The 27,677-nt window shown below is 37.9% G+C and overlaps 1 protein-coding gene across 10 annotated transcripts in view; it reads left to right on the top strand.

The window, feature by feature from the left end:
* The window catches only part of UBR5 (ubiquitin protein ligase E3 component n-recognin 5), a 148,717-nt gene that overhangs the window by 78,237 nt on the left and 42,803 nt on the right, over positions 1 to 27,677 (top strand). For 7 of the 10 annotated variants that reach the window (XM_021089033.1, XM_021089034.1, XM_021089030.1 and 4 more), the window contains exons 14-25: positions 1,582 to 1,766; positions 4,016 to 4,125; positions 4,993 to 5,105; positions 6,426 to 6,569; positions 6,659 to 6,770; positions 7,262 to 7,416; positions 7,729 to 7,926; positions 12,558 to 12,768; positions 13,923 to 14,049; positions 17,891 to 18,042; positions 18,470 to 18,565; positions 18,928 to 19,051. In XM_021089033.1, coding sequence (XP_020944692.1) covers positions 1,582 to 1,766; positions 4,016 to 4,125; positions 4,993 to 5,105; positions 6,426 to 6,569; positions 6,659 to 6,770; positions 7,262 to 7,416; positions 7,729 to 7,926; positions 12,558 to 12,768; positions 13,923 to 14,049; positions 17,891 to 18,042; positions 18,470 to 18,565; positions 18,928 to 19,051 — 1,727 coding nt within the window. The remainder of the gene's footprint in view (positions 1 to 1,581; positions 1,767 to 4,015; positions 4,126 to 4,992; positions 5,106 to 6,425; positions 6,570 to 6,658; positions 6,771 to 7,261; positions 7,417 to 7,728; positions 7,927 to 12,557; positions 12,769 to 13,922; positions 14,050 to 17,890; positions 18,043 to 18,469; positions 18,566 to 18,927; positions 19,052 to 27,677) is intronic. The other 3 variants (XM_021089039.1, XM_021089038.1, XM_021089037.1) reach the window with 1 other exon arrangement.

The following is a 27,677-nucleotide window of genomic DNA, read 5'->3' on the forward strand; positions in this document are numbered from 1 at the left end:
GATAAATACCTTTGTAAATAAAATAACTTCTAATGTCTTGTGCATTTCTCTTTCAGTTATAACCTTTCTTATTGATCCTCTTCCATGATTAAGCTTTCACTAGTCGTTTCTGAAAATTAATGGATGAAACCTCTCTTTAAGTCAAGCTAAGCAGGACATAGCTCTTTCAAGAAGTTGCCTCTTAAAAACTATTACGTCTAGGTCACAGAATTATGTTTAGTGACACACAGCTAGACTTGATAGAACTACTATTCTATATCAGCCAGTATTTCCAGTTCCTGTACTTCTCAAGTGTACCACCTCTTCCTGTGTCTTATATTTAATTATAAACCACTAAAAAATGTGGTCTTCATATATGCCACTGTCAAGTGTATCATATTTATCAGTTATTAGATGACTGAACAGAATGTCAATAAGATTGGACTATTGGAGAAATCAAAGGAGATTTCTAGAAATAGTGTTTTTATTTCATTGGGAGCTCTTGTTGGCATGTTAGACAGTGCCACCTTACAGGTTCTTGGTTTTAGAGTATGACCTGGGGGTGCCGCCTGGCAGTGAGTTTTATAGGTTATTCACTTCTGAACACAGTTAACTTCTAACACTAATGTCTACATGTTCTGTGTGTTTTTTTTCTTTTTTAGCCGTGCCCGGGGCATATGGAAGTTCCGGGGCCAGGGATCGAGTCTGAGCCAGAGCTGTGGCCACACCGGCTCCTTTAACCCACTGTGCTGGGCCGGGGGTCGAACTGGAGCCTCCAACAGAGACAAGTCAGATCATAAACCCACTGTGCTACAGCAGGAACTCATTCTCTGTTTAAGAGAAAACATATATTTGGTGAAAATTCTGGCCTATAGAAAACAACAGTCTTCTGAGGGAAACAAATATCTGTAAAGTTATGGAGCCTCTGTATAGCATCATGAATTAAGAAAGAAAATAATTTCAAATGATAAGAAACAGACAAAAATTATAATTGTTCACATTTCACTTTTTTTTTTTTTGTCTTTTTGCCATTTCTGGGGCCGTTCCCACGGCATATGGAGGTTCCCAAGCGAGGGGTCTAATTGGAGCTGTAGCCACCGGCCTACGCCAGAGCCACAGCAACGCAGGATCCGAGCCGCGTCTGCAACCTACACCACAGCTCACGGCAACGCCGGATCCTTAACCGACTGATCAAGGCCAGAGATCAAACCCACAACCTCATGGTTCCTAGTTGGATTTGTTAACCACTGCACCACGACGGGAACTCCCACATTTCACTTTTTAAATGACAACCTTTTTAGTTTCTCCTCTGCTGTTTCTCTCCTGTGTCCTTGTAGCCGAATAATCAGGGTATTTATTGCATGAAATTTTGAAATTAATTTTTAGCAGCTATGATAAAATTATTCCTGTTCCTTAATTTTGGGAATACATTTCTTGCTGGAGACTTTTGAGTGCTTTGTTAATTTTATTGATTATATAAGCTTGCATTTGGAAAATCTAGGAAGCAAACCTTTTATATGTTGTATTTTCATACATTTGAATTAATTCTGGTTTGTTTTCAAGTTATGTCATCTTGATGGTGGTTTTTCTTTTATTTGCTAGGTATGCTTAAGAAATAATCCTCTCTATCATGCTGGAGCGGTTGCATTTTCAATTAGTGCTGGGATTCCTAAAGTTGGTGTCTTAATGGAATCAGTTTGGAATATGAATGATAGCTGTAGATTTCAACTGCGATCTCCTGAGAGCTTGAAAAGCATGGACAAAGCTAGCAAAACCACCGAAGCTAAGTAAGTACTGTGCCCTGACTAATCTTGAGTTGACACTAGTTTCTAGTTTGCTCTGTGTATGAAGGGGGTAATTGGGAGACTGAGAGGTATACAGTAACATAGATAAACATTAGCAAGAGGGAGTCTTGATAAGATCCCCACACATTTTGAAAGGTATTGGTAAAATTTCCTGTTTGCAACATGGGTAATATTTGTATATTATACTTATTCTTATATGGCAGCGTAGAGTTCTCCTTTGATGTCATTTATCATTAGAATGTGTCCTATGGAGGTGTTGTGTAGCAGTGATAATGTGCTCAGCCTTACCGTACTAGGCAGACTTTTCTCTCTTCTTTCCATGTGTAATCATCTTAATTTCGACTTAACATATTTCCTTTATCGTGATCATTGGAAGCGTTTTAAAGGCTAATGTGCTAGGGAGGGAAATTCTATAAAAGGTTTGTAAACTTTTAGATTGAAGGGGTATGTGAACAGAAATTCCACTAAATTGTGTACACCCCACATTCTCAGGCTGCCTTACTGTTTGGGAACCAGATACACAGATCTTAATGGCTACACTTTTAGAAGCATCTACTCATCTTTAAAAATATTTGTCTTGTAATTTTGTTGTTTGCTACATGAACTTCAAAACTTGAATATAGTTTCAAAATAACTTTTTCTTAATCTTATAAAATTACGTGACCATTATAGAAACATGGAAGAGTAATATAACAGCACATTCCAGAAATCATGTTTTAAGTATTCTGATGTACTACTTTCTTTTTTCCAGAATGTATACAAGCATTGAAAAAAATGACTGGGACTACACTATACATATAGATTTTTAAAGTTCTGAAATTTTTTAGTTTGCTCAAATGAATGGAGTGATCGTACAAGGGTTACTTTTAAACCCTTGTATTTTTAAATAAGTTAAAAAATGCTTTAATAGACCATAATATTGTAATTATGCCTAATTAAGGTTTTTGTGCTTTGTTTTGTGCTTTGTTCTCTGTCTTGTTTTTAAAAATAAATTTATATATTTTCTCTCTACTTACATTGATTTTTATCTTAAAAATAAAAGTAGTGAAATCATTGTTTGTGAAACTCTGAAAAGCATTTGGAATCTTTTTCGTGTGCACAAATAGAAGAGATTAAAATAGAATATGGTATTTATATCCTGTGATTTATTAAATTTTTCATAGTCTTCCTTGAAATTTGCCGTCTATACTAATGAGCTTAGTACAATATCAAAATGAAATTAAATGTTAAGAAGATAATCATTTTCATGTCATTAGACTCTTCTAGTCATGGAAATGTGTTGACTTTATAAGAGCGTGCTGGTGATGAGTCAGTACTGGCCTGCCTCCATGGTCACAAGGTTTGCAGAGCAGCCATGAGAATTCATGTGTGCTCGTACTGAGCTCTTTGCTGAGATGCTGATGAAAATACCACTGTTTTCTATGGACTATTTCTAAACCCATGTGAGATCCCTGGTGGGAATAATAGCAGATGAGGGGTTAAGACAATGGCCTTGATTACATTATATAACCAGAGTGATCTATATATAATAAATTTCTGAGTAATACATGACTTGTCTGTCTAAAAATTGATTTCTGCCCTTTAGTGAATAAAATATATTTTATTTTTACTATCTGCGGAATATAGATGTAGTTATCTTTTCAAGTATGACAATAACAGAGTATCTCAAGAAAGAGGGATAGTTTATTAATATACTATAATTTTCATTTCATTTATAGCAAGTGATTATTCTTGAACCTCTGGTGGTAAACAAAGTTTTGTAAACCATTGTGAGTAGAGTTCCTCCTTTGAACCCTAGGAAATTAATGATCTGGTGGGCTTTTTTAAAATTGCTTTTGCTATCTTTTCAGTTAAATTGCTATGTCCAAGTCATTGTTCACTAAAACATTAAACTTGTTTGCTCAAGAGGCTTTGGATAAAGCTGTTGATAAAACTGAGTGTAGCTTTTGTTATTATTCCTAGATAAGGCTTATCTGAACCATTGTTCCAAGTTGTTGATCTCTTCACATGATAATTTCCCTTTCCTATTTTAAAACATTATTAGAAATTTGAAGTATGTACTGTGTATCTTTTTCAGTACCTTGTATCCTAAAGAATAATACCATTTTGTACAAGCTTCTACTGTTTCATTCTCTTACGAAAATAAACTTGAGTCTTAAAAATAAGCCATTTGACAGGTTCCTGATATTTCTTTTTCCTAATGATAAAGAGTGTCTCATTTATAATTGCAGGCCTGAAAGTAAGCAGGAACCAGTGAAAACGGAAATGGGTCCTCCGCCCTCTCCAGCCTCCACGTGCAGTGATGCGTCCTCAATTGCCAGCAGTGCATCGATGCCATACAGTAAGTTTTATGTGTAGTACCCGTTGGTCACAGCAAGGTCCTGGGCAGACCCCTGGGTTCAGTTGGTTTCTGATTTGAGGCAACTCAGACCATTTTTAAATGTCTTTTAATATAAATTGTGTTCCTACTAGTTTGATTTTTTTTTTTTAACGAGCAACTTTAAGTGGAAAAACAGTATTTGCAGAGTTGTTTCTGAGAGCTGTAACTTTCGCCAGAAGTAAAATGCATCGTAGTAATAGAAGGAAGTAACTGCCACTCTCTAGAATATCTGCCCGCCTTTGTTGAAATTGTTATTATTATAAATTGGTTATGGTCAGAACTTTTGCTCAGAATTGTAGAATTTATAAACCTAGATTTATTGCTGCACCTTGAATTTGAAGAGTTTTGTTTTTTTTTTAAGCATTCCAATTTTTTTTTCCTTTTTTTTTGCATTCCAAAATTTTATAGCTGCAGTTGCTTTGTACCCACGGAAATTGAAAGTTCGTTTTTAATAGTCATGTGATAGTTTGAAGAACAGGCCACCAGATCTTCCTTTTTAAACCTTGGTCAGACAGCCGTAATTTTGAGGGTCAAAAAGAAGTATTTAATTTCTTCTTTGCCATTGTTTATAGTAGTGTAATTATTCGTGTATTTATTAATATTGTCAGGCATTAACAGATGAGGATATTTTTCACTGTGAATTCATTTGAAGTGGAAGTTAATCGTGAAGCCTAAGTCTGTAAAGCAGTAGTAGTTCAGGAAATTTTTGTTTATGTATCTTAAGTATGTATCCCTTTACAAATGATCTTTTTTCATATATTTAGATGAAATCTATAAAGTCTCTTTCACATTTTCTTTTTGGTACTTACCATTTTGTTGTTGTCTAAGAACGACGACGGTCTACCCCTGCCCCCAAAGAGGAGGAAAAGGTGAACGAAGAGCAGTGGTCTCTTCGGGAAGTCGTTTTTGTGGAAGATGTTAAGAATGTTCCTGTTGGCAAGGTTTGTTCAGAATATCTAAGAATCAGTCACTAACTGAGCGGTAGTGGTATTGGGTATGGAAGAGTTTTTGGTTGGTGAGTGCTCATCAGCCCTTCCTCGAGGCGGCTTTGCTTCTCACCTCTAATGACCTCTTGAGTCCCATGCTTTAACCTGATGCACGTATCTCCTTTGTCCCTAACCGATGAAGTGATGATTATTATGCCTCTCCTTGAGCATTTTATGGTGATAATGCTGCTTTTTTAAAAAACAGAAAAGTTGCAAAGAGATAACATTACTTTTTGATACAGTCCATTCTTGGGGACTATTAGACAGTTTTAATGGAGATGATATTCTGTAACATTTAAAAATCTTATTACTATCTTTAAGCTTCCACTTTCTCTTCCCTTCTTCCTGGAGAGGGGCTTGCCTTCTAAGAAACCAAGTGAGTAGAGTCCATCAGCTGGAATGCCATTAATTTCACCTTTCTCTTCACACATCGTAAAAACAAAATGGGTCTATAGCTATAGCATATCTGCCAAGTAAAGGTTTTCCTGATTGCTCTTTAGTTTCTGAAATGTGATGGTCTTTCATGTGTGCTTAAAAGACAGAGTAGATCCATCATGTCCTGCAGTTTAGAAAAGCCTTTCTATGTATTATCGCATTGGATTTTCAAACAAAGTAGTTTATGGGCAGCTGTTTTTTTTTTTTTTCCAAAGAAGATCTCACTGGCTTAAAATCAAAAGCAGTAAGTAGCAGAGTTGGAACTCAAGCATTCTGGTTTCAAGTCCTGTGCTCGGCTTTCTGTGCATTGCTGACTGTATCTGTGTTGTCCAGTATGGTAGCCACTGGCCATATATGTAGCCAGTTAAATTTATTAATATTAATAACTTTGGCAAGTCAGTTGCTTGGTCATAGTAGCTTCGTTTCAAGTGCCCGGTAGCCAGTTATGGCTAACAGCTGGCATATTGGACCATGCAGATACAAAGTGTTTCCATCATTGCAAAAGTTCTTTGGCAGAGTGGGGCTCTAAACTACTGAAGAGGAAGGGTAGGAGGATTTCATGGATTATACTTAATTTTTTTAGTTGATTGCTAAACATCCACACACTAATCACTGTCCGTGTGGGTCAGTTGTTCCATAGAAAATAAGTCTCGGATGTAGACATCAACCACATGGCTTTGCTGAATATTTTCAGGTTAATTTTTTAACTCGATAATCATTGAAGAAGCATACTCATAAGGAATTAAATGCCTTCATTGTTAATTTGTTCAATGAATATAATTTGCATGTTGATTTCATCTGCGTTGGTGTTAACATTTAGCATATCTACCTGTATTCTAGGTGCTGAAAGTGGATGGTGCCTATGTTGCTGTAAAATTTCCGGGAACATCCAGTAATACAAACTGTCAGAGCAACTCCGGTTCAGACGCTGACCCTTCCTCTCTCCTGCAGGATTGTCGGTTACTTAGAATAGATGAACTGCAGGTAAGTGGAGTGGGACTCTTCAGCAGGTGGATGTTGGGACCTCGAGTATGTTACAGATTTGAGAGCAGAATTCCTTCTGTGTCATACAGGTTGTCAAAACTGGTGGAACACCAAAAGTTCCTGACTGTTTCCAGAGGACTCCTAAAAAGCTTTGTATACCTGAAAAAACAGAAATACTAGCAGTGAATGTGGATTCCAAAGGTAAAGATTTTGTAATTTTTCGGTGGGACGTGCTCTATATCCTGTGAATACCTGTGCAGCAAATGGGGATACAACAAAGAAGTTCCCATTGTGGCTCAGTGGCAACAAACCCGACTGGTATCTTTGAGGACACAGGTTCGATCCCTGGCCTCCTTCAGTGGGTTAAGGATCTGGTGTTGCCATGAGCTGTGGTGTAGGCCGGCGGCTACAGCACCAATTTGACCCCTAGCCTGGGAACTTCCGTATTGCTGGGGGTGCAGCCCCAAATTAAAAAGACCCAAAGAAAAAAAAAACAAAACTGATGAAAAATAATAATAATAAAAAAGTATTTTCAGGTGCTTGATAGTTTTTTTTCCCCCATATGTAATATTATGGAATGAAATGTGTCTACATTTCAAATGTGGCTAGAGATATAAAATTTGGTACGTGCTTCCTAGAGTTTACTGAAGAGGTATAACTTTTTTTTTTTTTTTAAACATGTCTTTCTGAAGGCGTGCATGCTGTTTTGAAGACTGGAAATTGGGTACGGTACTGTATCTTTGATCTCGCTACAGGAAAAGCAGAACAGGAAAATAATTTCCCTACGAGTAGCATCGCTTTCCTTGGTCAGAACGAGAGGAATGTAGCCATTTTCACTGCTGGACAGGTATAGAGGCTTATTTTTGTTTTTGAAAAGTTTTAAGACAACATCGGCATTTTTGTGAAGCTTAGGGTTTTGGCTCCAGCTTGCTCGTAATTGAACTGTTGAAGCGTTGAGAACATTCAGCACATTTTAACACTAAGTTTCTTACTTGGTTACTGTTACAAACGTGGATGTATATAAAATCTAATTTGAAAAAAACACACATATATATATATATATATATATATATATATATATATATATATACCTGTTGAAAAAATCAGGCATGTGTTTTTGATTGGAAAGCAGCCTTTACTATTTTCCCCTCTGTTATAGGAATCTCCTATTATTCTTCGAGATGGAAATGGTACTATCTACCCAATGGCCAAAGACTGCATGGGAGGAATAAGGGATCCCGACTGGCTTGATCTTCCACCTATTAGTAGTCTTGGAATGGGTGTACATTCTTTAATAAATCTTCCTGCCAATTCAACAATCAAAAAGAAAGCTGCTATTATCATCATGGCTGTAGAGGTAATCTGACTTTTGAAACTGCTTGGCATTTCAGTTCCCAAGACGCTATTAGAGTCTAGGGAAACAGTCTCGACTAGATCATTCATTACCGCTTCCCTGCAGGACCTAATAGTCTATTAGGACAAGAGAGATGAGTGTACCATTGATGACAGTGTGGCTCAAGTGTTTTAGTAAGGCATGCACAGTGTTGTAGAACACAGGAGGGAGGGTTATAAATTCAGCTGTGACCGTAGAGGCTTCTCTGAGGAGGTGATACCTGGACATCATTTTAAATAAACAGATAGGGGTCTCCTAGACCGAAGATGCAGGTGGGAGGTGTTATCTTAGGCACGCACGCAGAGCAGCCTTTGTGAATCTCAGTAATATGGTGGGAGAACATGTACATGCTTTCAAAAGAACTGAAAGTTAGGGTTCATGTGGAGCAATGAAAGGCAATGGATAAGGTGGGAGAAAGGCTTTGGGGTCGGGTGCCTTGTGTGTTAACCTCTAGGGGGCTTAAGAATTCCCCTGAGAGCTAGGAGAGAAGGATTTTAAGTTATTTGGGGGGTTCTTGTTTGGTTTTTTAAGTTATTTGGGGGGTTGGTTGTTTAAGGACCGCACTCAAAGCCACAGCCACAGCAGCAAGGGATCCGAGCCTTGCCTGCGACCTCCGCCTTGGCTCACAGCAATGCTAAATCCTTACCCCACTGAGGGCAACCAGGGATGGAACCTACAACCTTGCGGATACCAGTCGGGTTCTTAACTTGCTGAATCACAACAGGAACTCCCTGTGTTTGCTTGTTTTTTAATGAAGATGAGCAGTTGATTAGAGAACAGAAATTTAGAGACCAGGTAAAAAAGCTAATGTAATTTTCCATGTTAGAAACAGAGGAAGCCTTAACTCTTGGCAATAAGAAGAAGGGATGGATTTAAATGATCTTAAGGAAGTAGTAGCTCTAAAGCTTGGTGACAGGGTGTCAGCAGTAAGTGAAAGGAAGGCGTGGTTGATGGGAAAATGAAAAATAGGAGGAGAGACAAGTGAGATAGGGAAGAGGATGAGTTTAGTTTTCGAACGTATTGTGGTTGAGGTATTTATTTGTATTTGTCAAATGTGGAGGCAACACCACTGAACGTTATTGGAGTAATTTGAGCAGATCTGATTTGACTTCGATTTTTAAAAAGTCGCTACTGATACACTGAGAATACGAGGGCATAGGTTGGAAGTCAGGAGACCAGTTAGGGGGCTAATAAAAGGATTTAGGTGGAAGGCGATATTGGCTTGGCCCAGGAGTGATTAATGAGTGCTTAAATTCTAGATAATACTGCAGTATGTTTTAAAGGAGAGCAAACAGGATCTGCACATGGCTAAATACAGGGTGTCAAACAGTCGAAGCAAGAGGGCAAAACGTTTTGAAGAATGAAATGGCCATTTATCAAGATGAAGACTGCAGGCATGAAGCGGGTTCAGGAGGATGACAGCACGAGTTGTTACGTTTAGGTTCTTATCAGATCCAAGAGGAGATGGTGAATAGAGAGAGTTGGATGTGGACGTTGGAAGGATGAGGAGAGAGAGGAGCAAACTGGAGAAACATACTTAGAGGAGTTGTCCGTCTCTCTGTGATATTTAGAGGCATTATTCTCACTGGGATTACTGAAGTCTTGGAGGAAAAAGAAACAAGCCCTAAGGACTTAGCCATGAGAATGGTCTCAGTGTTTAAATGCCAGGAGACGAAGAGGAACTTGCACAAGAGACTGAGAAGGAGTTGGAGGAAAACTAGAATGACTGTTGTCTCAGAAGCTAAGTGAAGAGTGCGCGTCAAGCAGAGTGTGTTGTTCAGCTGTAGCACGTGATGCTGTTGGCCAGTAAGGCCTGCCCTGAATACTCACTTTTGTGTGTGGCTCCTTCTAGGTCATCAAGGGTGGGGAGGAAAGCCTGATTGGAGTGAGCTCAGGAGAAAATGTGAGCTCAGGAGAAAATGGGAGTTGAGGAACTGGAGGTAAATATAGACAACTCTCGAGGAGTTTTTCTGTAAAAGGTGGAAATGGAGCTTAGAATGGGAACTTAGGGAGTTCCTGTCGTGGCTCAGTGGAAATGAATCTGACCAGCATCCCTGAGGACGCATGTTCAATCCCTGGCCTGGCTCAGTGGGTTAAGGATCTGGTGTTGCCCTGAGCTGTGGTGTAGGTCGAAGACATGGCTCGGATCTGGCGTTGCTGTGGCTGTGGCGTAGGCCGGCGGTACAGCTCCTGATTTGACCCCTAGCTTGGGAGCCTCTATATGCCATGTGTGTGGCCCTAAAAAGAAAAAAAAAAAAAAGAAGAATGAGAGCTTACTTATCCTCCAGTAGGTTGGAGGTGATAAGCAAGCTTATTAGAATTGTATCTAAAATAATCTGAACCTATGTGCCCCTGAGAACTACCTATTAGTTTTTGTTTAGAGGCACATATTCTTGGTTTAGCTTTAATTGTCACCTACCAGACTCATGGTTCCAAACTGGTACAGGTGTGGGGTTAAAGAAGGGGGCTGTGGCCAGAACTTGGCCCCTAAAAATAGCCTTCACATCATTTAAAAATTCTTGATTGGTCGTCGACATTCAGAAATCACAGGATTTATATTTATAACCCAGCTTTTCAGTTGCTCTTAAAAAATTAGAAGATCCGGTAACGTGGGCCTTCATTAAAACATTAATCTGCTCCTTTTAGAGGCTATACGTAGTCTCTCCAATTCATTGCAATTTCATTACTTAAAATTAGCTGCTCTGAGTCTACATGCTAGTTGCCATATATTAGACGGTTCGTGCTGTCTTCTTCATACGTACGTAGCCTCCTTCACTCATTCATGCTATTCGAGATGCTTCTGTAGGCATTTGCTGCTCTTTGTCAGCATCGCAAGGGTAGGGCTAAAGTGTGTCATTGTCTTTGTACCTCATTTGTTAAAGCTTGGAGCACAGTCGATGTGCAGAAATTTTTCCTGAACTCTGCCTTTTGTTATGTGAATCAGGGACAGCATGGCATGATGTGGAATAAGCTTTTAAGCCATGACATAGTGAGTGTAGTATTGATGCGTTGCCGTGAGACCCCCTATGCTGACCAGCAAGTTGGGGATGAGAGCTGCTTCCAACCAGATGATGGGCTGATTTCTTGAAAACATTCTGTGTCACAGCAGCGTGCAGCAAAATAGATTGATTTTTAAAAGTACTATGCTTCTTATTCTCTGGAGAGACCTTGACATATTCTCTCAATGTATTGATTAATGCATGTATGTTGCTAGACTTTGGCAAATTTAGTCTTGTGTGGCCCCCCTTCTTACTCTTGAACTAGAGCGTGCAGTTTATGGGGCCACTTCAGAACCCTAGTTAGTTCCACACTCCGGTGTCAGGTACTGAAAACAGTTTTGCAGTTGTATTTTCTTGTGTTCTCCTTCCCCGGTTGTTACTTCCTCTTCTCTCCATAAGGTTGGGGGAAAGGATAGGTTACTTAGTTTGTGGAGAGGTGGCATGTTCAAAAGCATCTTTTTCCTTTCCTTTGTATTCCCACACATTCACTCCCATCTGCTTTCTTCTAGTCCCTAATTCTAGTTAAAGTGAACAGATTTACTTGTTTTCTATAACTAATGCTTTACGTGCAGTCCATTAAATAATCTCACAACTATGTTTGTTACCATTCCGAAAAAAGTACATTTGAACTCTTAGGTATGTTCATGCTGTGTCTTAGTCTGTTTAAGCCAGTACAGACAGAGTGGCTTATAGACAGCCGAAATTTACTTCTCACAGTTAAGGAAGGTGGGAAACTTAAGATCAGGGTGGGCAGATTCAGTGTCTGGCGAGGGCCCTTTCACTGGTTCAGAGATGGCCATGTGTCCTCACGCAGCAGCAGGAAAGAACTCTGGTCTCTCCAGCTCCTTTTAAGGGCACTGATCACATTCCTGAAGGATCCACCCTCATGACCTCGTCACTGGCCAAAGGCTCTGCCTCCAAATACCATCACATTGGGGATGAGGCTTCATCATGAATTTGGGGGGAGAGGGAAGCAGATATTCAGTCCTTAGCATGCTGTTTCTCAGGTAGGTATTTTATCAGTACTACTGTGTCCTTGACTGTGATGGACACTAGTTGTCACCTTTGGTGTATTGCATCTGTCGTGATTTCTGAGGGGAGTTGAAGATTTTGGGTTTTACGTACGTACCATAGTGTGATGTAACCTTAAAGAGTGCAAGAGGATGAGAATAAGCTTGGAGTAAAATGTATACCCTCTACTTCCCTGGTGAGCAGTACCAATAGGATTCTAGTTAGTTACATATGATGTAAATAAAGGTTCCGTAGCTACAATCTGTAGGTTCATTCCAGCCACTTGCATTCCTTCATGGGTTGTATATGGCTGCTTTCCTGCTCTGGTCACAGCGTTGAGGTAGGTGCAAAAGCTGAAACTACTGGTCCTTTACAGAAAGTTGACCGACTCTCTTGTTCCTCTCAGTCGTGTTCTCTGCTTCCGAGTTCCATTAAGTTCAGCTGCTTTTGCCAGGCCACCTTAAATTGTCTTTGCATATCTGCCAAAGCTGATTATATTATTGTGTTGGCCATGAGAAATGTTTGACCTGTGTAATGTGCTATCCAAACTCATTAAAATTTTTTTGCTGTTTTATCCGAGCACAGAAACAAACCTTAATGCAGCACATCCTACGCTGTGACTATGAGGCCTGTCGACAATACCTTATGAATCTTGAGCAAGCAGTTGTTTTAGAACAAAATCTACAGATGCTGCAGACATTCATCAGCCACAGATGTGATGGAAATAGAAATATTTTGCATGCTTGTGTATCAGTTTGCTTTCCGACCAGCAATAAGGAAACTAAAGAAGAAGAGGGTAAGATTAAGGAGTATAACATGATCTTTAAAAGGAATTTTAGGGAGTTCCTGTCATGGCGCAGTGGACACGAATCTGACTAGGAACCATGAGGTTTCAAGTTCGAACCTTGGACGCTCAGTGGGTCAAGGATCCGATGTTGCTGTGAGCTGTAGTGTGGGTGGCAGACGTGGCTCGGATCCCGCGTTGCTGTGGCTGTGGTGTAGGCCGGCAGCTGTAGCTCTGATTCGACCCCTGGCCTGGGAACCTCCGTATGCCACAGTTCGGCCCTAAAAAGCTTTTTGGTCAGTTTCGAAAGTTTTAAAAGGAATTTTGGTCAGTTTTGAAAATATAAAAATTATTAAAAGAAAGAAAAGAAAATCACTATAAAGAATTCATATGTACTTTTACTTTGTTTTGTAAAGTCTAGGAGCTTTGACATTCTCAGAAGGTAAAAAATGCCTGTTCTTTTATGAGGATGAATATGTAACATGAATAAGAAATTTTCTTATCAATGTGTTTCTGTTGTCTTAAATTCTGTTTTGTTATATACGAACTGTATGTTGTTATAAACAAACTGTATATATAGTACTTAAGAGTTTACTGATTTTGTAATTATAGGTGACTTTTATAACCATGAGAATTATTTTGCTATCCCAATTTTCAGAATATATAGAGAAAAATAACCTAGTGTTCGATGTTTTGGAAAAGTAAATAAGTTTTTTTTGTTTGTTTGTTTTTATCATTTTTTTTGCCCTAAAGTTTTTAATTGGCTAAGTGAACAGGGAAACTGAAAAAGTGCAACTGTGTGATTCATAATGATTTTCCTTTTTTTGAATTCTGTCGATGACATTCTGGCAGTTTTTGAATAAGTGTTTTTCAAGTTTCTGACCTTTATCGTGTTAACCACTGACTCACTAAAGGCATATAAGATGAGACTAAGGTACTGCTATATGAGTCTTTTCTTCCTTGTTAGTGAAAACTAAATTTCAGCCTGCTTGTGAATAACCCTGTTTTTTATTTTGGGGGGTTGAAAAGTAAGACAGAATAAGGAAATAATTCTAAGTAAAAATAAAGCTTTTATCACTAGTATGTGAATTAGAGCACAGAATACCTAGCGATACTTGTTACTTTTGAAATTTAAACTGATCCTAATTTTTTCTCTCATGTTTCAGAAGCAGAGCGCTCTGAAAGAAATACATTTGCGGAAAGGCTTTCTGCTGTGGAGGCCATTGCAAATGCAATATCCGTCGTTTCAAGTAATGGCCCAGGTAATCGGGCTGGATCATCAAGTAGTCGAAGGTAATGTGATTTTTACCAGGAAAGTTTAATTGGCGGAAACGTAATCCAAGTACAGAAAGAAATGTATCTCTTCCCTATCATATGCATGAATTGGTAGGTCCTTTTGTTTTGTTTTTGTTCCTCCCAATATCACCCTGGGAACAATATCTGACAATATCTAATTGGAGGTTAAGAGTAGAACAATAATAGGATCCTTCAAAAATTTGAGGTAACTTAGATGCGTAGTTTGAACTTGATTCTTTGAATGTGTTTTAAATTTATCATTCTTACTTCCTAGGAAGTTCTTTTCTTTAGTTGGAGAACAAGTAACATAATAATTGAAAGAACTTAGATCTTTTATTTTCAGATTGCTTATTTAGCTCAATTTCTCAGATGTCCCAATGATCTGGGAAGAAGTGAAAGGCTGGTATCTATTATGAATGTTTGATATTTAGAATTTTCAGGTTTTCTGAGTTGTGGGATGGACAAAACTTTGTAATACATTAAAAATTACTAGATGTTCGAATAGATGAAGAATATAAAGAATTCAGGATATAGGTGTTTTGGGTTTTGTTTTTTGTTTTTTTCCTGAAGAAAAAAAAGCACGTTTATATTAGACATGAGAGCCAGAATTCTTGGATGCTTGACAGATCACTAACGGAAGCACTGCTCACTGTGCTAATATGTGATAGGTTGTAAAGTCTACTTAAAACGAAGACTCTCTTTACCTGTTTCTTGTTTTATATTCATCTGTCCCTTTAAAAATGATTCTTCTACAATTCATTCCAACCTGATAGTTTCCCACGTTCAAAAACATTCTGAAGGGAGGTTCATCAAAAGTGATTTATGGGTGACCAAATTTTAATTTAAAACCAGTGCAAAAACATTATGTAGACTATGCAAAATGGAAATTATCATCAGCTTATTTTGTGTAGGACTACACTAGGCAGACAAAGCGTTTGGTCTAAAGTGGAAAGCAACTTAAATTCTTCGTGAAGAAATTAGTGTCTGAATTATTTCAGGTATTTCATTTCCTCAGGGAAAATACAGATGCAAATCAAGTTGGACTCTTGATATGGTTGGTCCAATGCCAGTGCTGCCATCTTTTTTCATGTAAGGATTATTTTGAAGGCAAAGACTAAAAGGAGCTTCAAGAGTGGGTGATGTGTTGCTCACAGAAATAATTTGCAGAGTAAGCTCCTTTGAGGCATTTGCCGAAGATTTCACTGCAGTGCTCTTAACCAGTTCAAACTCAGGGCTGCCGGTTGAACAGATGAAAGCACAGGAGTCTTATTATCCACGCCGGGCAGTAGGAAGTCCACAGACTCTGCTTCATTGAAGTGAAACCCTCCTCTAGACTACAATGGATTTTCTAGGCGATGCCCCTTGATGAGTATGCAGGCTGGGATTCATGAGCTGTAAAGCCCAAAACTGATGAAATTTCAATATTGAATGGAGTACTGTTAAATGCCTTCAGATGATGATTTGACTCAGAAGTTTTGTTATGTGACTCAATAGTGCCTGAGTACAAAGGGCAGATTTAGTGGAAAGCTTGATTGATGCATCTGATTGCAGGTGTATGTACTCTAGAGATTGTTAATCTGGAAGACACATGACCTTCGCTTTTTTGTCACAGTGGTATGTTTGAACATGACTGGATTCTAAGGCTTCTGTAGCATGGATATAACGTGCTTACAAAGAGGAAATTACATCATCCTTGAATTCTTCCATATTGTCAGAAAATACGATGACTCCAGGCAAGCCTATACGAAGAAATGTCAAAACTCTGAATCTTAGCAGCCAAGGTGGTATCTCCTCAGTATTGTCCTCAGCCACTGAGGATACAGGTGAATCTTCATGAATTGTGTACAACATCTTGAAGAATAATTTTCTTTTTTTTGTTTTTTGTTTTTTATTTTTAAAGAATCTGTATGAGGAGCTGGGCATTGTACTTAAAAATGTTCCCAAGACCTAATGAAGAAAAGAGGTTAAGGACAATTTTTTTAAATGACAAGGAATGACCCCCTCATTTAATATTGAATTGACTACATCACAACAACAGAGTTGGGAGTTTGCAAGTTCAAGATGAGACTACGGTCTCAGTTTATCTTCATTTATTCTTAATCTGCTCTAAGCTAGAGGTCGGAGAATAAATAGCCCACCTATGTTTCGTTTGGCCTATGCAATGTTAAAATTTTTCTTCTTTAAAATTCGAATGCCTTTAGATGAGCATGTATGCCTCTGGTTTGCATTACTCCCTACTTCTTACACCTGACTGCCCTTTCCTCAATTTATTTTACCTTCCAGGCCCAGTAGGCATTGTGCTTGTGACCCTGGTGTCAGCATTCTTCTTAATAAGCCCAAAACATGTGTTTATTTTCAGGTTATTTGCAGTGCCTCCCAATTATTGCTGATTTTTTTTTTTTTCCTCTGTGTGTTTCGAGTAAGACACATTAGGATACCAAGTGTCTGTGTTGGGCTTAATTAAAATTGTGTAGGAGCATCACAGTGTGAAGAGTCACCCTGGTGTGTGCTGTTACTGGTAAGGAGCCTGCCGTGCTCTGTGGTGATAGCTTTGAACAGGAAGTGACCTTGACCGAAATAATCACTGTGCCCTGCTCCCCTCTCTGTTATAAAAACTCTTGAACTCAGATTTCCAAATTGGGAGAAGAAGACCCTGATATAGTGTATACTATAATAACTAGTATATTTTTGAGACATTAAAATTTACTTTGCAGAATCTTCCAAAAAAAGGTTTCTCTTCCCAAAGGTGCCTCATCATACACAAGCCTCATAAAATAGATGTGTTCCTGAAAGCAAAAATTTTTGTAAATGCCTTTAAAAAAAAAAAAAGTTTCCTTATAAAAGTGAAAATGTATTGGTATGGAAAAACACATTTACCCTCGGATTAAATAATTATTAGAATTAGGATTCAAACATTAATACAGATCTTTCTGAATTACTTATTTGCAGACATATAACGCCTACCTGGTAAATCTGAATGAAGGGATTTGCCTTATGTGCTCTTTCTTAGTTGCTGTTAGTTCTTAATGTGTTCATTTTGTAGCCATTGTAAGTTTTTATTCAGAGGTATAGCTCTTTATACAGGTAGTATACTAGTTCCCCTAACGAGGTCTGTGTTTGTGATTATTCCTTTATCTTTTTAGTGATGTGCACACCTGTGCAGATTTTTTTTTTTTTTTTTTTTTTTTTTTGTATAGCAGCACAAAAAAATTCATGCCCAGACATTAATCTAACAACACCTTTTATAAGCTCCAGTTCCATTCATTAATTTCCTTGGGATGAAGTTGTACTGTTAAAAAAAAACCTTTTTGTATAAAAATAAATCTAAATTGGTCTTTGTTTTAAAATTACTTACTGTGTGGATATTATTTCAATTGCTTTTAAGATCATAAAAAAGGGATTTAGTGGGCTAACAATAATGGTTTTGTGCTAATCAGTATGTTTTGCTAATGTCTACTATTAAACTTAATTCTTACTGATGATAAACAGGGGACAGATTTTTTTTTTTTGTTTTAATGTTCAGCTGTTCATTTATCTTAACTGTATGAAAGATTATTTTCTAATCTTACTTCACTGCAACTTTTGTTCCCTGTGCTTAAGTTTGTGTGGGAGCTTAATATAGTGGTTCTAGTGCTGAACTGGGTACTACGAGCCCCCAGTGGCATTTCTATCCCTTGCTGACTTATTCTGTGATTCCAGAATTGGCATTTGTACTTCACTTTCCTGCCTGGAGTATTTGCTTGTAGAACAAGCTTTGATCTCAGATGAGACGTTCTGTGCACCTTATCATTACAGTCAGACGTGGTAGTGAGCTCTGATTTTGTCCATGTTCTTCTAGTTTGAGATTACGGGAAATGATGCGGCGTTCCTTGAGAGCGGCTGGTTTGGGTAGACATGAAGCTGGAGCTTCATCCAGTGACCACCAAGATCCAGTCTCACCCCCCATTGCTCCTCCTAGTTGGGTTCCTGACCCTCCTGCAATGGATCCTGGTAAGATCTGTTACTTTATTTAGCGTTTAACAAAAAGATAAGGTCATGAAAGAAAAGAAACATTTCAGTGGGCTATTTAGAAATCTGAAATAATTAACTTTGGCATGAGTATGATAACTAGTTTATGGAGATTTAAGGGATTTGTCCCTTTAAAATTCTCCAAAGTCTTGTGAGATGTCCCTCTTCTACCAAAATACGTATTTCTGAATTGGTAAGGAGCTAGCTAGTAATACATCAAGATTTATAGTCAGTAATTTGTCTAGTGGGTTCCTTCCCTTATGTGTAGTTTGGAAAAGAAGTTTCAACTCAACACCTCTGTCCGCTGTGACCTTGGCTTGCAGAGAAAAGCCTTAAGGCCAGTTAAAAGCACATGTTAGGGGTATGTTGCCTATAATGATGTACATCCTGCTGTTCTGTTTACTGAAAGATGGTGACATTGATTTTATCCTGGCCCCTGCTGTGGGATCTCTTACCACAGCAGCGACTGGCACCGGTCAAGGACCAAGCACCTCCACCATTCCAGGTGAGAATCTCTCCTGTTTTATTCTGCTAGGCTTTTGGAAGATAGACGTGTACACTTTGCATATAGTTTTGTACAGATCTGCAGTTTGTCTCAAGGAGACTTTTCTTGGCTTAGAAACATCTGTTGAATTCTCGTCTTTATACCAGTGAGGTTGTGGTCTGTACATACATTTAATCAGTTGAGATTTGTAAAATGGGTTACTCTTTAAAGTCTCTGTAATTAAGTTACTAATGTGTTGCTAATACTAGAATATTTTTCTGGTGGTCTGTCTGATAGATGATTGGTATAATAGTTCAGATTAGTCTTTCACTCTGTTTTGTATACTCTTGTTTTGTTACCAAATGGATCCGCTTAAATTACAGGTCCTTCCACAGAGCCATCTGTAGTAGAATCTAAGGATCGAAAGGCTAACGCTCATTTTATATTAAAATTGCTATGTGACAGTGTTGTTCTGCAGCCCTATCTACGAGAACTCCTCTCTGCCAAGTAAGAAATTTTATATACTTTTGATATGAAGGTTTAGCTTAGCTCCTTGTACTAAGTTGATCTTGCAATGTATGAACAACAGTTACCTTAATTAAATTTAAAATAATTTATCAGAGTCTAGCATTGTATTTTCTGTGTCCATGAGTTCTCTTTAGTGAAAGAGCCCTCCTTTTTTTTTTTTTTTTTTTTTTTGGCTTTTTAGGGCCACACCCACAGCATACGAAAGTTCCCAGGCTAAGGGTGGAATCAAAGCTACAGCTGCCAGCCTACTCCAGAGCCACAACAGCGAGGGATCTAAGCCACATCTGCCACCTACACCACAGCTCATGGCAACGCTGGATCCTCAACCCACTGAGCAAGGCCAGGGATCAAACCTGCGTCCTCATGGATACTAGTCAGATTTGTTTCCGCCGAGTCATGATGGGAACTCCAAAAGAGCCCTTCTTAATGTAATACAATGTACACTAAATAAATGCAGTCTGATTTTATGTTAGCTTGATCAGAGTAGGTATGTTAAAAAGATCACATATAGCTATTCTCAAATGTTGAAGGCATGAATTAGTTGTATCACTGTCACTTGGAGAACTTTAAAAATTACACAGACAGATTCTTATCCAAGTTCTACACTAGACGTATGACTCATCAGGTCTGGAATGGGGCCTGGAAGCTGTATTTTGAAACCCCAAGGATGATTCTGAGGGATTCTTTGGAAATCTTACCTTGCAGAGCCATCATGCAATCCTACAGATTTTCATAAGAATTCTGTTGTAAATGCTCGTTAACCATTAATCGATTACATCTCGACTTTCAGCATGATTGTCTATCTTCCTTTACAAACTCTCAATCATGAGCATTTTTATCATAGTTATTAATCTGTGCCAAACTATACTTGTATTAAACACTCTTATTTAGATATAACTGTCTGAATTAAGTGATATTATCCCCACTGGGCTTAGAGGTTAATTAATTTGCCCAGGATCACAACACTAGTGAGTGATAGAGCTGGAATTTCAGCCCTGATCTGTCTCTTGATTACAGAACTGTAACTTCCAGGCATGACCCTTATGTCATCTTCCCATATTTAAGTATAAGAAGGTGGTTTGAGTTTTTAATTTTTGAAAGCAAGGCAGTTTCATGTTTAAGCCTTAACTGCCCTTTGAATGAAAATGACCAAATTTATGAAATTATGATTACTATAATGAAGGCTGCTCCAATAGTAAAATAAGTCATTGGATTGTAAATAGAGTTATTACTATAGAAGCATCTTACTAATTTATTAGTGGTTTGAGGCATAGGTAAAAAGGTGTATATACAGATAGATACAGTATATCTTTTTGTTTTCTCAGTTGTCCCTTTTTTGTATTTGTGGTACTTTAAAACATTTATCTTTGTATGATTTCCTCAAAATCATGTGGTATTGTCTGAAAAGTTATTTTATGTTCTTAGTTTGCTTTCTCTTTGTTGTTAGTCCACTCTGTATTTCTACAGTTAATGTCTTTTTCACTAGTACTTTATTTTAGTATCCTCACAATGATTGACTTTTGTCTTCATCTAGGGAAATATATTAAATACCTGGAAAATACTCAATATGCCACAGTATTAATAAGCTGGTGTTATCAGGAGAGATAGTCCCTTTGCCTGACTTTAGGTGATAAACGTAGGAATTACCAAACTGGCCGTTTTTCCTTTTTTATGTTAGAATATAGGAGAATTTCCTAGAGTTGCTAATAAAATTTCCTAAGTGGTGTATCTGGAAATTATTTACCATGGAGAATGACTTAGTTAGAAAAGTGTCTTTTCTTTTTAAATTGAAGTAAAATCAACTTGCAGTATTATATACTAGTTTCAGGTGTACAACATACTGGTTTTATTTATTTATTTTTTACATTACAGAAAGATCATCACGATAAGTGTAGTTACCGTCCGTCACCATACCAAGTTGTTACAGTATTGTCGATTATGTTCCCTTCGTTGTATATTACATCCCCATGACTAATTTTTTTTTTTTTTTTTTTTTTTTTTTTTCTAGCTGGAAGTTTATACCTCTTCATCTCCCTCACCTATTTCACTCATTCCCCGAGCCCTCTCCCCTCTGGCAGCCTCCAGTTTGTTCTCTGCATCTCTGATTCTGTCTCTGTATGAGACTTCTCTTTTCTGCACATCCTCAGCAGCTTTGTTATTTGTTATCTTTTTGGTGATAGCCATTCTGAGGGGAGTCAGGTGGTATCTTATTATGGTTTTGATTTGCATTTCCCTGATGACTAGTAATGTTGAACATCTTTTCCTGCATCTGTTGACCATCTGTATGTCTTCTTTAGAAAAATGTCTATTCAGGTCTCTTGCCCAATTTTAATCAGATTGGGGTTTTTCCATGTTGAGTTGCATGAGTTCTTTGTGTATTTTTAGGTATTAACCCCTTGTCAGATGCATCATGTCAGATATATCAGATATCTTCTCCCTTTGGTTGGCCGCCCTTTCATTTTGTTGATGGTTTCCTTCAGTATTCACAAGGGTGCTGTAGGCCCATTTTTTTGATTTTTGCTTTTGTTTCCCTTGCCTGAAGATCCAAAACAGCAAAACTAAGAGCATTTTCAGAGAACATACTGCCTTTGTTTGCTTTTAAGAGTTTTATGGTTTCGGGTCATAATTTAAATCTTTATTAATCCATTTTGAGTTTTTTATATGGTGTGAGAAAGCAGTCCAGTTTGATTCTTTGGCATATAACTATCCAGTTTTTCCGACACTATTTATCCTTTTCCCCATTGTACATTCTTGCCTCTTTTGCCGTGGATTAACTGACCATGTAAGTGTGGGTTCCCTTCTGGGCTCTCTCTTTTGTTCCATTGATTGATATATCTGTTTCTGAACCATTATCATACCATTTGATTACTGTAGCTTTGTAGAGCAGTTTGAAATCAGGGAACAGGATGCCTCCAGCTTTGCTTCCCCCCCCCCCCAAGATTACGCTTGGCTGTTTGGGGTCTTTTGTGGTTTCATGTAAATTTTAGGATTATTCTAATACTGTGAAAAATGAATGTCATGTATTTTAATAGGGATTGCATTAAATTTGTAGATTGCTTTGGGTGGTAAGGTCATTTTAGTAGTAGTAATTCTGCTAGTTCATGAGTAAGGGATATTTTTCCATTTGTGTTGTCTTCAATTTCTTTCATCAGTGTATTAAAGTATTCTGATTATAGGTCTTTTACCTCCTTGATTAGATATATTCCTAGGTAGTTTATTATTATTGTTTTTATTATTTTGTCTTTTTGCCTTTTTTTTTTTAATTAATTAATTTATTTTTTTTTGTCTTTTTGCTATTTCTTTGGGCCGCTTCTGCGGCATATGGAGGTTCCCAGGCTAGGGGTCTACGCCAGAGCCACAGCAACACAGGATCCGAGCCACTTCTGCGACCTACACCACAGCTCATGGCAACGCTGGATCTTTAACCCACTGAGCAAGGGCAGGGATCGAACCCACAACCTCATGGTTCCTAGTCGGATTCGTTAACCACTGCACCACAACAGGAACTCCAGTTTATTAGTTTTGATGCAGTTGTAAATGGAATTATTTTCCTACTTTCTCTTTGTGTTAGTTTGTTGTCAGTGTAAACAAATGCAACAGATTTCTGTATGTTAATTTTGTTTCCTGCAATTTTACTTAATTCATTTATTAGTTCTAAAAGCTTTTTGGTGGCATCTTTAGGATTCCTTTTTATTATTATTATTATTATTATTTTTTGTCTTTTTAGGGCCGCACTTGTGGCATGTTGAAGTTCTCAGGCTAGGGGTTGAATCAGAGCTGCAGCTGCCAGCTTGCATCGTAGCCACAGCAATGCCAGATCTGAGCTGTATCTGCGACCTACACCAAAGTTCAAGGCAATGCTGGGTCCTTAATCCACTGAGTGAGACCAGGAATCAAACCCACAACCTTATCGATACTAGTAGGGTTCCTTACCACTGAGCCACAGTGAGAACTCCCTTTAAAGTTTTTTATATATGGTATCATGTCATCTACAAACAGTGATAATTTTATTTCCAATTTTTTTTTTTTCTGTCTAATTACTATGGTTAGGACTTAATACTTTACTGAATAAAAGTGGTGAGAGTGGGCATCTTTGTCTTGTTCTTGATTTTAGAGGAAATGCTTTCATTTTTCACCTTTTATTTATTTTGATGTTAGCTGTGAGCCTGTCATAAATGGTCTTTATTGTGTCGAGGTATGTTCCCTCTATACCCACTTTCTGGAGAGGTTTTTTTTTGTTTATTTTGGGTGTTTTTTTTTTAATCATAAATGGATGTTGAGTTTTGTCAGACTCCTTCTCTGCTTATACTGAGATGCTCATATGATTTTAGTTTTCAGTTTGTTAATGTGGTATGTCATGTTGATTGATTTGTGAATATTGAACTATACTTGCATCCTGGAATAAATCCCCCACTTGATTTTGGTATATGATCCTTTTAATGTATTGCAGAGTTTGGTTTGCTGATATTTTGTTTAGGATTTTTGCATTTATGTTCATCAGTGATATTGGCCTGTAATTAATCAATTAATTAGTTAAATTTTTTGTAATATCTTTTGGGTTTTTTTTTTTTTTTTTTTTTTTTTTGTCTTTTTACCTTTTCTAGGGCTACACCCGTGGCATATGGAGGTTCCTAGCGTAGGGGTCTAATCAGAGCTGTAGCCACCACAGCCACAGCAATGGGGGATCCAAGCCACATCTGCGACCTACACCACAGCTCACAGCAACGCCGGATCCTTAACCCACTGAGCAAGGCCAGGGATTAAACCCTAGTTGGATTCGTTAACCACTGAGCCACGACAGGAACTCCATCTTTGGTTTTTTTTTATTAAGGTGGTGCTGTAGAATGATTTTGGAAGCATTTCTTCTTCCTTTATGGAATAGCTTGAGAAGGTTAGGTGTAACTCTTAAATGTTTGCTAGAATTTCTCCATGAGGCCATCTGGTCCTGAGTCTTTGTTGGGAGTTTTAAAATTACTGATTTAATGTCATTACTAGTCATTGGTCTATTCATTTTTTCTATTTCTTTCTGATTCAGTCTTGGGAGAGTGTACATCTCTAGGAGTTTATCTGTTCCTTATAAGTTGTCTTTTTTCTTAGTATATAATTGTTTGTAGAAACCTCTAATGATCCTTTGTATTTGGTGTTAGCTGTATCTTCTCTTTCACTTCTGGTTTTGAGTTGTTTTTTCTTGGATGAGTCTGGCTAATGGTTTATCAATTTTGTTTGTCTTTTCTGAGAACCAGCTCTTTGTTTCTTTCTTTCTTTCTTTTTTCTTTTGCTTTTTAGGGCTGCACCTGTGTCATATGGACATTCCCAGCCTTCCTGGACCAGAGCAATGCTGGATCTGAGCTATGTCTGCGACCTACCCCACAGTTCATGGCAACGCCAGATCCTTAACTTACTGTGCAAGGCCAGGGATCAAACCTACATCCTCTTGGATACTATTTGGATTTGTTACTGCTAAGCCACGACAGGAACTCCTGTTGTTTTTAAAAGTCTCTGTAATTATTTATCTGTATCTGCTCTGATCTATATTTCTTTCCTTTACTAACTTTGGGTTTTAATTCTTTGTCTTCTAGTTTCTTTAAATGTAAGATTAGATTATTTGAGGTTTTTTTCTTGTTTTTTTGAGGAGACTTATATTACTATGAACTTTCCTCTTAGAAATACTTTTGCTGGAGTTTCTGCTGTGGTGTAATGGGATTGGCAGTGACTCTGGAGCACTGTGATGCAGGTTTGATCCCTGGCCTGGCACAGTAGGTTAAAGATCCGGTGTTGCTGCAGCTGTGGCATAGTTTCCAACTGTGGCTTGGATCTGACCCCTTGTCTGGGAATTCCACATTCTGCAGGGTTCCCAACAAAAGGAAAAAAAGAAGTGCTTTTGCTTCGTCTCATAGATTTGGGATTGTTGTGTTTCTGTTTTCATCTGTCTCCAGATTTTTTTTTTTTTTTGGTCTTTTTAGGGCCGCACCTGCAGCATATGGAGGTTCCCAGGCTAGGGATTCAGTCGGAGCTGTAGCTGCCGGCCTACACCAGATCTGGGCCTTGTCTTCAACCTACACCACAGCTCATGGCAATTACTGATCCTTGACCCACTGAGCAAGGCCAGGGATTAAACCTGCATCCTCATGGTTCCCAGTTGGATTCCTTTCTGCTGCACCACGATGGGAACTCCTGTCTCCGATATTTTTTAATTTCCTCTTTGATTTCTTCAGTGACCCATTCATTGTTTAGTAGCCTTCATGTGTTTGTGGTTTTGGTAGTTTTTTCCTTATAGTTGATTTCTGCTTCTCATACTGCTACGGTTAGAAAAGACAATTAATATGTTTTCAATCTTCTTAAATTTATTGAGGCCTAGAATGGAATTCTGGGGAATGTTTTACGTGCACTTGAAAGGAATGTGTATTCTGCTGCTTTTGGATAGAATGTTCTCCACATATCTATTAATGTATTTTTTAAGGCCAGTGTTTCCTTATTGATTTTCTGTCTGGGTGATCTGTCTACTGATGAATGTGGGTGTTAATGTCCCCCACTACTATTGTGCTACTGTCATTTTCTCTCTTTATGTTTGTTAATATTTGTTTTATATATTTAGGTGATCCTATGTTGCGTGCAGAAATATTTACAATTGTTATATCTTCCTTTAGAATCAATTTGTTTATCAGTATGTGTTGTTCTTTTTTTTTTTTAGTCTTTTTTTTTTAAGTCTATTTTGTCTGATAGAAGAATTGCTACCCTAACCCTTTTTATTTCTGTGTGCAGGGAATACCTATTCCCATCCTCTCATACTTTTTTAGTCTATGTGAGTATCTTTAGATCTGAAGTGAGTCTCTTGTAGGCAGCATATTATGTGAGTCTTATTTTTTTAATTTGTTCAACCACTCTTTTTGCGGGGGTCGCGGGAGGGGGGCGCTGTAATTGCAGCATATGGAGGTTCCCAGGCTGGGAGTCAGATTGGAGCTATAGCCACTGGCCTACACCATAGTCACAGCAACGCCAGAGCTGAGCTGCATTTGTGAGCTACACCACAGCTCACAGCAACGCCAGATCCTTAACCCACTGAGTGAGGCCGGGGATTTAACCAGTAGTCAGATTCATTTCTGCTGCACCATGATGGGAACTCCCCAACCTCTGTGTCTTTTGGTTGGTCCATTTAGTCCATTTACATTTAAAGTGATTATTGATAGATATGTTGTACTCATTGACATTTTGTTAATTGTTTCTAGTTGTACTTTAGACTGTTTTTTCTTTCCTTTTTTTTTTTGCTCTTTTGTGATTTAATTGTTGTTTTTAGTATTATGTTTGGAATTGGTCTCTCTTTTTTTTTTATGTTCATATCTATTGTAGGTTTTTGGTTTGTGGTTACCTTTAAGTTCATATATAACAATCTGTATATGTGTGCTTATTTCAAGTTGCTGATCTCTTAAGTTAGAGCACACTCTACATTTTTAAATCCCCCCAACACATATTAATGTGTTTGACATGATATATCTCTGTGTGTGTGTGTGTCCCTAAACTGCTTATTTTGGATATAGGTGATTAACAGCTTGGGTATTTTAGCTTTCCTTCTTGCTTTATAAGTGGTTGACTTAATACCTTTACAGTGTCTTTGACTTTACTAATGAGTTTTGAGGGATTTTTTTCCCTGTAATTTTTATGTTTTTAGTGGTCTTTTCTTTTCCTCTTAGAGAAATTCCTTTAGTATTTCTTGTAAAGGCAACTGAGGTGCTGAACTCTTCTAGATGTTGCTTTTTTTGGTTTTTTTTTTTAATTGACAAACATTGCATTGTAGAATAATCTTTACCTCTGCATCTAGTAGCCCATAATCAAATTGAGATATTAGACATTTGTAACATGTATGTTAGTTTGGGATAGGAAGGACACATAAGTATATTTTGGAATAAACAGAAGGGAGAAATGTGATTATTCTACGTAGGCAGCTTCATGAAGGTGAAATTTGAATATAACCATGAGAAGTAGGGAGAAGAGGGAACAGTAACTAGAAATGGAGAAGTATGAATATTTTAAGAAAGAGTAACTCTTCTTATTCAAAGTGGAGGATTAGAAGAGAACAACAGTGGGTCTGAAAAAAATAGGTTAGAACCACCACTTTGGTCTCTATTCTTTGGGCTTGAATCATCTGGCTTTGTTAGATTGCAGTAGTATCAAAGTGGGATTATAGGAATAGTAATGAGATGGTGGTATAGAAAGGGATTACAATGGGCAAGAGTAGAGATGAGAGTATGCTTTATATGTCTCTGCTAGCCTTTACTATGCGTGTTGTTATAAACTGAATGAGTTGTTAAATGGAAAAGAAAGTTTAGATGCAAAAGTACAAAAGTTAGTTTAGAAGAAAGACTTCATGAAGAATCCATATTTTTTTGTCTTAAGTTAACTGGGACAGTGATACAGTTGGGTAACATAGAGAAGTCAGGTAGAGGGTGGGTTTGCGCAGAAAGATGATTTGAGTTTTAGACATGCTGAATGTAAGGTATCACTTGGAAATCCCAAGTAGACTTACCTAGTAAACAGGTGTAAATGTTGGAACTGTGTTATTGTTAGAGAAGCCGTAGTTGCTGTGATGGAAGAGAAAGGGAGTCACAAG

The sequence above is a fragment of the Sus scrofa genome, chromosome 4 (assembly GCF_000003025.6).
Source record: "Sus scrofa isolate TJ Tabasco breed Duroc chromosome 4, Sscrofa11.1, whole genome shotgun sequence".
Lineage (NCBI taxonomy): Eukaryota > Metazoa > Chordata > Mammalia > Artiodactyla > Suidae > Sus > Sus scrofa.